General features: G+C 56.7%; 1 protein-coding gene across 17 annotated transcripts; it reads right to left on the reverse strand.

Moving 5' to 3' along the window:
* Positions 1 to 260: 260 nt before the first annotated feature.
* Positions 261 to 7,985, reverse strand: LOC126651559 (uncharacterized). Of its 17 annotated transcripts, none has more exons than XM_050337502.1 (7): positions 7,934 to 7,985; positions 3,184 to 7,465; positions 2,349 to 2,981; positions 2,066 to 2,268; positions 1,786 to 2,026; positions 1,317 to 1,503; positions 261 to 1,238 (listed from the first exon to the last, which is right to left on the reverse strand). In XM_050337502.1, exons 3-7 carry the CDS (start codon positions 2,531 to 2,533, stop codon positions 1,005 to 1,007), a joined length of 1,050 nt encoding a protein of 349 aa, XP_050193459.1. In that variant the 5' UTR covers positions 2,534 to 2,981; positions 3,184 to 7,465; positions 7,934 to 7,985; the 3' UTR covers positions 261 to 1,004. The 17 variants fall into 17 exon arrangements, with proteins under 17 accessions (XP_050193459.1, XP_050193458.1, XP_050193461.1 ...); XM_050337501.1 differs by having other exon boundaries at positions 7,809 to 7,966; XM_050337504.1 differs by having other exon boundaries at positions 3,184 to 6,038; positions 6,279 to 7,966.
* Positions 7,986 to 14,244: the final 6,259 nt, after the last annotated feature.

Here is a 14,244-nt window from a genome sequence, read left to right on the forward strand (position 1 = left end):
CTGGAATTCCCACTTTTCCTCCCAAACCCCAGGAATTTCTCCCTCAGGAAGCACCAACCCAACTCCTCAAAATTCCCACTTTTCCTCCCCAAACCAGGAATTTCTCCCTCAGGACGCACCTCCAACTCCCCAAAATTCCCACTTTTCCTCCTCCAAACCAGGAATTTCTCCCTCAGGAAGCACCAAACCAATCTCCACTCCCTGAAATTCCCACCTTTCCCTTCACAAAATTGGGAATTTCTCCCTCAGGACGCACCTCCAACCCCTCAAAATTCCCACTTTTCCTCCCCAAACCCAGGAATTTTCCCTCAGAAGGCACCAAACCAAATTCCAACCCCTCAAAATTCCCACCTTTCCCTTCACAAAATTGGGAATTTCTCCCTCAGGAAGCACCAACCCAACATCCAATCCCCCAAAATTCCCACTTTTCCTCCCAAAAACTGGGAATTTCTCCCTCAGGAAGCACCAACCCAACATCCAACCCCCAAAATTCCCACTTTTCCTCCCAAAAACTGGGAATTTCTCCCTCAGGAAGCACCAACCCAACGTCCAACCCCCCAAAATTCCCACCCCATTCCCGAGCTCCCCTTTCCAGGCGGCTGTTCCAGGAAATTTCTGCTTCCTGGATGTTTTTTCCCGGCATTTCCTGCCTTTGTTTCCACGTCCCTGGAATTTTGGTTTCCTGGTTCCTCCTCCCCCTGCAGCAATTCCAGGATTATCCCAAAACCTTTGGAAAAGTTCTCCTTAGGAATCGTCCTCCTGCTGCAGGAGCCCCGGGATTCCTCTTCCCACAAATCCCAGGAATTCCTGCTCCCTCTTCCCACAAATCCCAGGAATTCCTGCTCCCTCTTCCCACAAATCCCAGGAATTCCTGCTCCCTCTTCCCACCAAAACAGGGATCAGGAGGTGAGTCCTGCTCCTCACATTCCCAGACATTTTGGACTCCGGAATTTGGGATAAAATCCCGGATTTTCCCACCAGTTCCGGGCGGAAGCAACGAACGCTCAGCGCAAAATTCCATAAAACAATTCCAAAGGGGAAGCTCCAAAACATCCGGGAAAAGGGACTGGAACGCCCTCAAATCCTCGGGGCTGCCGCTTTTCCAAGGAGTTCCCACATCCTTTTCCAGAGGATTCCAATCCCTTTTCCTTTGGTAAATCCCAAGGGATATTTAAAGGAACTCGAGCCCCTTTTCCAGGTAAATTCCTTTTCCAAAAGATTCCAATCCCCTTTTCCAGGTAAATTCCTTTTCCAGAGGATTCCAATCCCCTTTTCCAGGTAAATTCCTTTTCCAGAAGATTCCAATCTCTTTCCAGGTAAATTCCTTTTCCAGAGAGATTCCAATCCCCTTTTCCAGGTAAATTCCTTTTCCAGAGAGATTCCAATCCCCTTTTCCAGGTAAATTCCTTTTCCAAAAGATTCCAAGCCCCTTTTCCAGGTAAATTCCTTCTCCAGAGAGATTCCAATCCCCTTTTCCAGAGAGATTCCAATCCCCTTTTCCAGGTGAATTCCTTTTCCAAAGGATTCCAATCCCCTTTTCCAGGTAAATTCCTTTTCCAGAAGATTCCAATCCCCTTTTCCAGGCAAATTCCTTCTCCAGAGAGATTCCAATCCCCTTTTCCAGGTGAATTCCTTTTCCAGAAGATTCCAATCCCCTTTTCCAGGTAAATTCCTTTTCCAGAGGGATTCCAATCCCCTTTTCCCGGTGAATTCCTTTTCCAAAAGATTCCAATCCCCTTTTCCAGATAAATTCCTTTTCCAGAAGATTCCAATCCCCTTTTCCAGGTGAATTCCGTTTCCAAAAGATTCCAATCTCCTTTTCCAGGTAAATTCCTTTTCCAAAAGATTCCAATCTCTTTTCCAGGTAAATTCCTTTTCCAGAGGGTTCCAATCCCCTTTTCCAGGTGAATTCCTTTTCCAGAGGGATTCCAATCCCCTTTTCCAGGTAAATTCCTTTTCCAGAGGGTTCCAATCCCCTCTTCCAGGTGAATTCCTTCTCCAGAGAGATTCCAATCCCCTTTTCCAGGTAAATTCCTTTTCTAAAGGATTCCAATCCCTTTTCCAGGTAAATTCCTTTTCCAAAGGATTCCAATCCCTTTTTCCAGGTAAATTCCTTTTCCAGAGAGATTCCAATCCCCTTTTCCAGGTAAATTCCTTTTCCAAAAGATTCCAATCCCCTTTTCCAGGTAAATTCCTTTTCCAGAGAGATTCCAATCCCCTTTTCCAGGTAAATTCCTTTTCCAGAGAGATTCCAATCCCCTTTTCCAGGTGAATTCCGTTTCCAAAAGATTCAATCCCCTTTTCCAGGTAAATTCCTTTTCCAAAGGGATTCCAATCCCCTTTTCCAGGTGAATTCCTTCTCCAGAGAGATTCCAATCCTCTTTTCCAGGTAAATTCCTTTTCCAGAGGGATTCCAATCCCCTTTTCCAGGTGAATTCCTTCTCCAGAGGATTCCAATCCCCTCTCCCGGTGCTGGGATGGATCCAGGGTTTTCCCAAACCCAGTTGAGGGAATTTCTTTGGGAGTTTTCCATGGGAAGGGCCAGGATTTGGGATGCACCCCCAGCTGGGATCCCCCTCCCAATCCCAGGGGAAAATCCTGGGATGGCTCCGAAGGTTTTGGGATGGGGGGATGGGAAAGTTCCTGAATCCCAGGGATATCCCAACCCACTCCCAGCTCCCCCAGGCTCCAATTCCCTGGATTTTTTAGCAGGAAAAACACAGATTAAAGGTGGATTCCAACCCCTCTCCAGCGGGACGGGGATGGATCCCAGAATTCCCAATGGGAGCCACCATTTTCCCGTGGGATTTCAGCTCAGGAGGCCACAATTCCCGGGATTCCTGCCCCTATCAGGGACCACAATTCCCGGGATTCCTGCCCCTATCAGGGACCACAATTCCCAGGATTCCTGCCCCTATCAGGGACCACAATTCCCGGGATTCCTGCCCCTATCAGGGACCACAATTCCCGGGATTCCTGCCCTATCAGGGACCACAATTCCCGGGATTCCTGCCCCTATCAGGGACCACAATTCCCGGGATTCCTGCCATTATCAGGGATCACAATTCCCGGGATTCCTGCCCCTATCAGGGACCACAATTCCCAGGATTCCTGCCCTATCAGGGACCACAATTCCTGAGATTCCTGCCCTCAGCAGGGACCACAATTCCTGGGATTCCTGACCCTATCAGGGACCACAATTCCTGGGATTCCTGCCCCTATCAGGGACCACAATTCCCGGGATTCCTGCCCTCAGCAGGGACCACAATTCCTGGGATTCCTGCCCCTATCAGGGACCACAATTCCCGGGATTCCTGCCCTATCAGGGACCACAATTCCTGGGATTCCTGCCCCTATCAGGGACCACAATTCCCGGGATTCCTGCCCTCAGCAGGGACCACAATTCCCTGGATTTCCCGGGAATGTGGGGGAGGTAAAGATGAAACATCTCCCTGCAAACAAATGTTTGACATTCCTGAGCCCCATCCAGCCCTTTGGAATCACCAGCCTGGGAAGCAATTCCCAATTTCCCCCGGAACGGGAGCAGGGGATGTTGGGAGGCTCCGGCAGGGACCAAACCCAACCCAATAAAGGGGATTTTGGGGATGGGAATGACCAGGAGGATTCCAAGTGGGATGGATCCCAACTCTTCCAGCCTCTGGACAATTCCTGCTTTCCCTGTCAACACCCTGGGATTCTGGGATTTGGGATCACGGAGTCACCTCCCCTCACCCGGCTCTGGGGGATAAAACAAGGAGGAAAAGCCGATTTTCCCACTTTTGGGGGTGGAATTCCGGCCAGGCCAGGGTGGGAATTCCTCTCCCTCATCCAGGGAGTTCCTGAGGTTGATCCAAACATTCCCAGGAGTAGCCCCAAAGATTGGGAAACAACGACCAAACCGCCCCAAAATTTGGGAAGCAAAAATCAAACAGCCCCAAAAGTTTGGGAAGCAAAAATCAAACAGCCCCAAAAGTTTGGGAAGCAAAAATCAAACAGCCTCAAAAGTTTGGGAAACAAGGACCAAACAGCCACAAAAATTGGGAAACAAACAACAAATGGCCCCAAAAGTTTGGGAAATAACGACCAAACAGTCCCAAAAAGTTGGGAAGCAAAAATCAAAGAGCCCTAAAAGTTCAGGAAGTAACGATCTAAAGCCCTGAACTTTGACAGACGATGCTCCAACCACCCCAAAACTGTGGGAAACAACGATCAAACCACCCCAAACTTTGATAAATGACTTTTCAACGACCCCAAAACTGCGGGAAACGACGCTCAAAGCACCCCAAAACTGTGGGAAACGACGCTCAAAGCACCCCAAACTGTGGCAAACAACAACCAAACCACCCCAAAACTTTGACAAGGGATTTTTAAACAACCCCAAACTTTGGGAAATGATGCTCAAACGACCCCAAAACTGTGGGAACAACCATCAAACTACCCCAAACTTTGACAAGGAACTTTTAAACAACCCCAAACTGTGACAGAGGATGCTCCAACCACCCCAAAACTTCAGGAAACAAAAACCAAACCACCCCAAACCTGGACAAGTGATTTTTAAACAACCCCAAACTCTGACAGATGAGGCTCAAACAACCCAAAACTTTGACAGACGATGCTCCAACCACCCCAAAACTGTGGGAAACGATGCTCAAACCATCCCAAACTTTGACAAACGATGTTCAAACCCCCCCAAAACTGTGGGAAATGATGCTAAAACCTCCCCAAATTTTGACAAACTACTTTTCAGTGACTCCAAATTTTGGGAAACGATGCTCAAACCACCCCAAAACTGGGGGAAACAACAACCAAACCACCCCAAACTCTGACAGAGGATGCTCAAACCACCCAAAATTTTGGGAAACAAGGATTTCCTAAACAAAGGATTTTTAAACCACCCTGAACTGCGACAGATGATGCTCAAACCACCCCAAAACTTCAGGAAATGATGCTCAAACCTCCCCAGACTTTGACAGACGATGTTCAAACCACCCCAAAACTTCAGGAAACAACAACCAAACCACCCCAAACTTTGACAAAGGATTTTTAAACAACCCCAAACTTTGGGAAACGACGCTCAAACCACCCCAAAACTGTGGGAAAAACCATCAAACTACCCCAAACTTTGACAAAGGGTTTTTAAAGCCCCCCAAACTCTGACAGACAATTCCTAAACCCCCCAAAACTCTGACAGATGAGGCTCAAACAACCCCAAACTGTGGGAAATGATGCTCAAACCTCCCCAAATTTTGACAAACTACTTTTCAGTGACTCCAAACTTTGGGAAACGATGCTCAAACCACCCCAAAACTGGGGGAAACAACAACCAAACCACCCCAAACTCTGACAGAGGATGCTCAAACCACCCCAAGCCTGTGGAAAACAACAACCACATCACCCCAAACTCTGACAAAGGATTTTTAAACCACCCCAAACTCTGACAGAAGATGCTCCAACCACCCCAAAACTGTGAGAAACAGCGATCAAACCACCCCAAATTTTGACAAACGACTTTTCACCCACCCCAAACATCAACAAGGGAATTTTAAACAACCCCAAACACTGATAGATGATGCTCAAACCACCCCAAACTCTGACAGAGGATGCTCAAACCACCCCAAAACTTTGACAGATGACGCTCAAACCACCCCAAACTCTGACAGACGATGCTCCAACCACCCCAAAACTGTGGGAAATGATGCTCAAACCACCCCAAAACTGTGGGAAACGAAGATTTCCTAAATGAAGGATTTTTAAACAACCCTAAACTGTGACAGAGGATGCTCCAACCACCCCAAACTCTGACAGAGGATGCTCAAACCACCCCAAAACTGTGGGAAACAACAACCAAACCACCCCAAATTCTGACAAAGGATTTTTAAACAACCCCAAACTCTGACAGATGATGCTCCAACCACCCCAAAAACTGCGGAAAATGATGCTCAAACCACCCCAAAACTGTGGGAAACGAAGATTTCCTAAATGAAGGATTTTTAAACAACCCTAAACTGTGACAGAGGATGCTCCAACCACCCCAAACTCTGACAGAGGATGCTCAAACCACCCCAAAACTGTGGGAAACAACAACCAAACCACCCCAAATTCTGACAAAGGATTTTTAAACAACCCCAAACTCTGACAGATGATGCTCCAACCACCCCAAAAACTGTGGGAAATGATGCTCAAACCACCCCAAAACTGTGGGAAACGAAGATTTCCTAAATGAAGGATTTTTAAACAACCCTAAACTGTGACAGAGGATGCTCAAACCACCCCAAAACTGTGGGAAATGATGCTCAAACCACCCCAAATTTTGACAAATGACTTTTCAACCACCTCAAACTTTGACAAGGGGTTTTTAAACCACCCCAAACTTTGACAAGGGGTTTTTAAACCACCCCAAACTTTGACAAGGGGTTTTTAAACCACCCCAAACTTTGACAAGGGGTTTTTAAACCACCCCAAACGTTGACAGATGATGCTCCAACCACCCCAAAACTGCAGGAAACAACAACCAAACCACCCCAAACTTGGACAAAAGATTTTTAAACCACCCCAACTCTGACAGAGGATGCTCAAACCACCCCAAAACTCTGACAGATGACGCTCAAAGCACCCCAAACTCTGACAGATGATGCTCAAAGCACCCCAAACCTGTGGAAAACAACAACCACATCACCCCAACCTTTGACAAAGGATTTTTAAACCACCCCAAACTGTGACAGAGGATGCTCAAACCACCCCAAAACTTCAGGAAATGATGCTCAAACTACCCCAAACTTTGACAGACAACATTCACACCACCCCAAAACTGTGGGAAACAATGATCAAACCACCCCTAACTTTGACAAATGACTTTTCAACCACCCCAAACTTTGACAAGGGGTTTTTAAACCACCCCAAACTTCGACAGACGATGCTCCAAACACCCCCAAACTGCGGGAAACAACAACCAAACCACCCCAAACGTTGACAGACAACACTCAAACCACCCCCAAACCGTGGGAAACAACCATCAAACCACCCCAAACTTTGATAAATGACTTTTCAACGACCCCAAACTTTGGGAAACGATGCTCAAACCACTCCAAAACTGTGGGAAATGACAACCAAACCACCCCAAACTGTGACAAAGAATTTTTAAACAACCCCAAACTCTGACAGACGATGCTCAAACCACCCCAAAACTTTAGGAAATGATGCTCCAACCCCCCAAACTCTGACAGAAGATGCTCAAACCACCCCAAAACTGTGGGAAACAGTGATCAAACCACCCCAAAATTTGACAAACGACTTTTCAACCACCCCAAACATCAACAAGGGAATTTTAAACAACCCCAAACACTGAGAGATGATGCTCAAACCACCCCAAACTTCGACAAAGGATTTTTTAACCATCCCAAACCCTGACAGATGATATTCAAACCACCCCAAACTGTGACAGAGGATGCTCAAACCACCCCAAACTCTGACAGAAGATGCTCAAACCACCTCAAAACTGTGGGAAACAACAACCAAACCACCCCAAACTGTGACAAAGAATTTTTAAACAACCCCAAACTCTGACAGAGGATGCTCAAACCACCCCAAAACTTCAGGAAATGATGCTCAAACCACCCCAAAACTGTGGGAAACAGTGATCAAACCACCCCAAATTTTGACAAACGACTTTTCACCCACCCCAAACATCAACAAGGGAATTTTAAACAACCCCAAACACTGAGAGATGATGCTCAAACCACCCCAAACTTTGACAAAGGATTTTTTAACCATCCCAAACCCTGACAGAGGATGCTCAAACCACCCCAAACTCTGACAGAGGATGCTCCAACCACCCCAAACTCTGACAGAGGATGCTCCAAACCCCCCCAAACTCTGACAGAGGATGCTCCAACCCCCCCAAACTGTGACAGAGGATGCTCAAACCCCCCCAAACTCTGACAGAGGATGCTCCAACCACCCCAAACTCTGACAGAGGATGCTCCAAGCCCCCCAAACTCCTCCAGCCGCCGCTCCTCCCAACCCCAGGAACCAACAACCCCCCCCAGCAGCTCCCACGGGGGGGTCCCTTCACCCCAATTAACACCCCAATTAACGAGCTGCTCCCCGCCCAGCCCCTGGATCCGGGGGATAACGGGGCTGGCAGGAGTTCCTCCTGGGAAAACCGGCCTGGAATGACGGCAGGGAGGGCTGGAACTTCCTTGGGATAATGGGCAGGGGGGAAGTTTTGGGGGGGCATTTGGGAGATGAGAGCCCAGGGAAGGGGGGAAGGGGCTGTGCCGTTAATTGTTGTGGGGTTAATTAACCACCTGCACGTGGAGCTGCTGAGGCACAACAAACACAACCCCCACTTGCAGCTCTCCCAGCCCCAAATGGGGGTGACAGCTCAGGGGGGCACCCCAAAACCCCCAGGGACCCCCCTGCATGGCCCAGAACATGGGGGGACATCCCCAGGGACCCCCTGTCACCTCAAAAACACCCCCTGGGACCCCCTGTCACCCCAAAAACACCCTCAGGGACCCCTTGTCACCCCAAAAACACCCTCAGGGACCCCTTGTCCCCCAAAAACACCCCCAGGGACCCCCTGTCACCCCAAAAACACCCCCAGGGACCCCCTGTCACCCCAAAATATGAGGGGACATCCCCAGGGACCCCCTGTCACCCCAGAAACACCCCCAGGGACCCCCTGTCACCCCAAAACACGGGGGACACCCCCAGGGTGCCGTTGTCATCCCACAAATTCCGGGAACACCCCCAGGGACCCCCTGTCACCCCAAAACATGTGGGGACACCACAGGGACCCTCTGCCATCCCCAAAACCTCGGGAACACCCCCAGAGACCTCCTGGCACCCCCAAAACACCCCCAGGGACCGTCACCCCAAAACACGTAGGGACACCCCGAGGGACCCGCTGTCACCCCAAAACATGTGGGGACACCCCTGAGGACCCTCTGTCATCCCAAAAACCCGGGAACACCCCCATGGACCCCTTGTCACCCCAAAAACCCCAGGAAAACCCCCAGGGACCCCTTGTCACCCCAAAACACACGGGGACACCCCCGAGGACCCCTTGTCACCCCAAAACCCCCCCAGGAAAACCCCCAGGGACCCCCTGCAACCCCAAAACGCGTGGGGACACCCCCGAAGGACCCGCTGTGACCCCAAAACAGCAGGAACTCCCCCAGCAGAATCCGGGGTGCCCCTGTCACCCCAACACCCCCAGGGTCACCCTCAGGGTCCCCCTGTCCCCCCAAAACACCCCCAGGGTCCTGTTCCCACCCCAAAATACCAGGATACTCCCAGGATGCCCCTGTCCCCCTAAAACCCCGGCAGGACCCGGGGTGTCCCTGTCACCCCAAAACACCCCCAGAGTCCCCTTCCCAACCCCAAAACAAGCGGGAACACCCCCAGGGGTACCCCTGTCCCCCTAAACCCCGGCAGCACCCAGGAGTCCCTGTCACCCCAAAACACCCCCCGGGGACACCCGCAGGGCGCCCCTTCCCACCCCAACCCCGCCGCGAGCGGGTCGAGATTCCCCCTTTGGGCAGAGCCGATCCTTCCCAGCGCTGGAATTCCCGAGGAGCGGCGCAGAACGCTCAGGATGGGAGAGGGAAGGTCAAACCCCCCGGGGGCGGCGGCGCGGCCGGGCCCGGCAGGGCCCCGGGACGGCCCCGGAGCGGCGGCGCCTCAGGGGCCGCTCCCCCGCCAAGGCCACCCCCGGCCCGCCCTCCCCTCACGCCGAGGGCCGCCCGGGCCTAACGGGGCTCGGTCCGGGCCTAAGGGGGGAAGGGGGTGAGGGGAGGAGCGGGCTGGGCCTAACGGGGCTGGAGCGAAGAGGGGGGTGGGGAAGGAGCGGGCTGGGCCTTAACGGGGTTGGGGAAGAGCGGGCTGGGCCTTCACGGGAGCGGCGGCGCCGGGGGAGCGGCGCGGCCGGGACCGACTCACCGCGGGCCGTGCCGGCGCTGCCGGAGGAGCCGGAGGAGCGGCGGGAGCAGCAGGGGGAGCAGGAGGAGCCGCCGCTCAGGAGGAGCCGCCGGAGCCGCCGCGGCCGCCGCTTCCTCCCGCTCCGCCACAAAATGGCGGCGGCAGGAAGTGCCCCCCGCGCGCCGGCCCCGCCCCGCGCTGCGCCAGCCGCGTACGGGGCAGGCCCCGCCTCCGCCCCGCCCCGCCCCGAGCACGGCGGCCCCGGCGCTGCGCAAATGGCGTAAGCGGAGCGGAGCGGTTTGCGCAAACGGCGTACGGTGGAGTGCATAGCGGGTTACGGAAACGGCGTACGGGGGAGTGGATAGAGGGTTACGGAAACGGCGTACGGTGGAGCGAATAGCGGGTCAAGGAAATTGCGTACGGTGCAGGGACAGCGGATCACGGAAACGGCGTACGGTGCAGGAACAGCGGCTTACGCAAACTGCGTACGGGGTTTACGCAAACTGCGTACGGTGCAGCGGACAGGGGTCCACGCAAACTGCGTACGGTGCAGCATTAAGGGGCCCACGCAAACTGCGTACGGTGCAGCGGAGAGAAGCTTCCGCGCATCGCGTAAGGCGACGGGAAGGCTTTACGCAAATTGCGCGCGGTCCAGCACCGGAGGGTTACGCAGATCGCGTAGCGGGAGCGCACGGGGGTTTACGCAGATTGCGCACGGTGGCGCGCACGGGGGTTTACGCAAATTGCGCACGGTGGAGCGCACGGGGGTTTACGCAGATTGCGCACGGTGGAGCGGAGGGGACGCTACGCGAACGGCGCAGCGCGGCCCCGCCCTACGCCAAGTGCGCAGCGCCGCCTCAGCGCTACGCAAACGGCGTAACCCCGCCGGCCCAGCGCGGGGGGCGCTCCCCCCGCCCGCCGCCGCACCGGACACCCCCCTCTATCCCCTGATAAAAACGGAGACACCCCCCGCGTACTGCCCGCGCGTCCCCCGGCCGGGATTGCGGCAGAACGAACCCCCCTTCCCGCCCGGAGCGTGACCGGCCCTGCACCCCTGGCGTGAAGGGCGGTGTGTGTGGGGAGCAGAGCGCAGGTTCCGCACCCCCGGCGTGAGGGGCGGTGTGTGGGGAGGGGGAACGGGAGGGGGGAGCGGAGCGCAGGTTACGCCGCCGGTGCAGCCGCCCCGGACCCTTGGCGTGAGGGGCGGTGTGTGGGGAGCAGAGCGCAGGTTCCGCACCCTTGGCGTGAGGGGCGGTGTGTGAGGAGCAGAGCGCAGGTTCCGCACCCCTGGCTGAGTGGCGGTGTGAGGGGAGGGGGAACGGGAGGGGGGAGCGGAGCGCAGGTTACGCCGCCGGCGCAGCCGCCCCGGACCCTTGGCGTGAGGGGCGGTGTGAGGGGACGGGGGGGAGTAGAGCGCAGGTTACGCCGCCGGCGCAGCCGCCCCGACGCGGCCGCATTTACGCAATGCGGGTGACGCCGGCGGGGCGGCGTTCGCGGCCTTCGGGAATCGCGGCGGCCCCCCCGCCCCTCACACACACACAGACAGACAGACGGACGGACGGACACACGGACAGACACACGGACACCCCTCACGGGCCGCCACACCCGCCCGGCCCGGCCCGGCCTGGCCCTCCTTCCCGCCGCGCCCGCGGCCCTGCTCTACCTGAGGGGCCGGGCCGGGGCCGGGCCGGGCAGGGCGAGCCGCCCTCCCGCCGCGCACCCGCGGGGGTCCCGCGCAGGGCCGGGGGCGGCGCGGGGGGCGGAGGAGGAGGAGGAGGAGGAGGAGGAGGAGGAGGAGGAGGAGGGAGGGGAGGGGCGGGGGGGCCGCGGGCACCGAGGGGCAGCGGGTCCGGCAGCGGCGCCGCGCTGACCTCACCGCGCTGCGCGTGACGTCACGGCGCTGGGGACACGCCCCTTCCCCCGCCGGGACCGCCGCGCCCCGAGCGGTGACGTCACAAGGGGGGACACCGCGGAGGGAACCGGGAGAGAGGGAGGGGACACCGGGAGAGGGAGAGAGGGGGACACCGGGAGAGAGAGGGGGGGACACCGCGGAGGGAACCGGGAGAGAGGGAGGGGACACCGGGAGAGGGAGAGAGGGGGACACCGGGAGAGAGAGGGGGGGACACCGCGGGGGGACACCGGGAGAGAAGGAGGGGACACCGGGAGAGGGAGACGGACACCGCGGGGACACCAGGAGAGAGAGAGAGGGACACCAGGAGAGAGAGGGGGGGACACCGGGAGAGGGGGAGGGGACACCGGGAGAGAAAGGGACACCGGGAGAGGGAGGGACACCGCGGGGACACCGGGAGAGAGAGACAGGGACACCGGGGGGACACCAGGAGAGAAAGGGACACCGGGAGAGGGAGAGGGACACCAGGGGGACACCGGGAGGGAGAGAGAGGGGGACACCGCGGGAGGAACCGGGAGGGAGCGAGGGGACACCCGGAGAGAGAAGGGGACACCGGGCGAGAGAGGGACACTGCGGGGAAAGCGGGAGAGAGAGGGGGACACCGGGACAGGGAGAGGGACACCAGGATAGAGAGGGGGACACCGCGGGGGAAACGGGAGGGAGGGACGGGGACACCGGGAGAGAGAGGGGGGGACACCAGGAGAGAAAGGGACACCGGGAGAGGGAGACGGACACCGGGAGGGAGAGGGACACCGGGAGAGAGGGAGAGGGGGACACCAGGAGAGAAAGGGACACCGGGAGAGAGAGGGGATACCGGAGTGAGAGGGGGGGGGACACCGGGAGAGAGAGAGAGGGACACCGGGAGGGAGAGGGACACCGGGGGGACACCGGCATAGAGAGGGGGACACCGCGGGGGGAACCGAGAGGGAGGGGACAGCGGTGTGTGATGCACGGCGGGGAGCACCGGTGTGGAGGAACCGGGAGATTGGGGGGACACCGGGGGGACACCGGGAGAGAGAGGGACACCGGGGGACGCACCGAGGTGTAACGGGGGAGTACCGGGCGCGACACCGGGGTGTGAGGACGAGTGAGGGGACACCGCGGGGGAAAACCGGACAGGGGAGTTCAGGGGGACACCGGGAGGGGTCCCAGGGTGTACTGGGGAGGGGCACTGGAAGGGAGGGGACACCGGCAGGGACACCGGGCGAGGAGGAGGGCACCGGGTGCGTCCAGGGGGCACCAGGGGGCACCAGGGTGTCACGGGAGGGGGCACCGGGGGGGCACCGGGGTGTGTAACGGGCGGGAAGGGGTCAGTTTTGGGGGGTCCCAGGAGGGGGACCGGGGTGTGATGGGAGGGGAGTTGTAGGGGAAGCACCGGGTGGCTCCAGGGGCACCAGGGGGACCCGGAGAGTACCAGGTGTAACGGGTGTGGGGGCACCAGGGGCAATCCCAGGGTCACCTGGGGGGCACTGGGAAGGGGAACACCCGGACGGCTTCCAAGGAGGTGCCAAGGGGGGTTGGGGGCACCGTTGGGGGTCCAGGGTGTAATGGGAGGTGGAGGTACCGGAGGGTTCCACGGAGGGGCGGTGGGGGTCCCAGCAGGGGCTCCCGGGGCAGAGCGTGGGGAGAGGTCGGCGGGCACTGGGGGGACAACTGGGGGTGTACCGGGGTGTAATGGATGGAGGAGGGGGTCCATGGGGGTCCCAGGGGGTTCTGGTGCGTGGGGTGGGCACAGGGGGCAGAGAATGGGGGAGGGCACTGGGGGCACCCTGAGGGTGATGGGGGGGTCAGGGGCAATTAATGGGGGGACATCAGGGGCTGCAAAACATGGGGGAGGAGGCGCTGAGGGGATATGGGGGTGCAGTAGGAGAGGTCACACACCCCACAGGGGTGCAGAGCACGGGGGGGCTCTGGGGGCACATTGGGGGCTCTGGGGGCACATTGGGGGGCTCTAGGGCAGTGCTCTGTTGCTGTGACATCACTGGGGTGGGGGGCCCACCCAGAGCCCCCCATCCTGCTCCCCCTGACCCCCCAAAAACAACCATCACCCCCAAATCCTCCCCATGCTGGGGGGGCTGAACTCGCTGCACAAATGGGGGGGCCGTTATAAATATTCTCATTTTTGGCCTATAAATGTGACTTAAAGGGGATTTTGGGGGTGAAAAAAGGATGATTTGGTAAAAAAAAACCCAAAGAATTTACTCCACATCCAACCTCACCGGTGGCCCCTGACAAATCCCAAATCATTCCTTCTTTTTGGGGAATCCTTGGGGAAAGGGGGTTGGACAGGGAGGAGGTGGCTGGAACCTGCAAATCCTGCTGGAAAAGGGATTTGGGGGGAAAATGAACTTCACGTAAATGCCCCGTTAGAGTCGAATTATTCCCGAAAAACTTAATTACTGCCCCAAATTATC

This window comes from Myiozetetes cayanensis, unplaced genomic scaffold (assembly GCF_022539395.1).
Source record: "Myiozetetes cayanensis isolate MyiCay16 unplaced genomic scaffold, myiCay2020 scf67, whole genome shotgun sequence".
Lineage (NCBI taxonomy): Eukaryota > Metazoa > Chordata > Aves > Passeriformes > Tyrannidae > Myiozetetes > Myiozetetes cayanensis.

Bases quoted from the DNA above. Each gene is read 5' to 3' on its own strand.
- LOC126651559 (XM_050337502.1), bottom strand. From the start codon at position 2,533: ATGGAAAACTCCCAAAGAAATTCCCTCAACTGGGTTTGGGAAAACCCT. The intron at 2,027-2,065 runs CTGGAAAAGGGA...AAAGGAATTTAC, and splicing joins CCTTTGGAAAAGGAATTTAC to CTGGAAAAGGGGATTGGAAT. The intron at 1,504-1,785 runs CTGGAAAAGGGG...AAAGGAATTCAC, and splicing joins CTTTTGGAAACGGAATTCAC to CTGGAAAAGGGGATTGGAAT.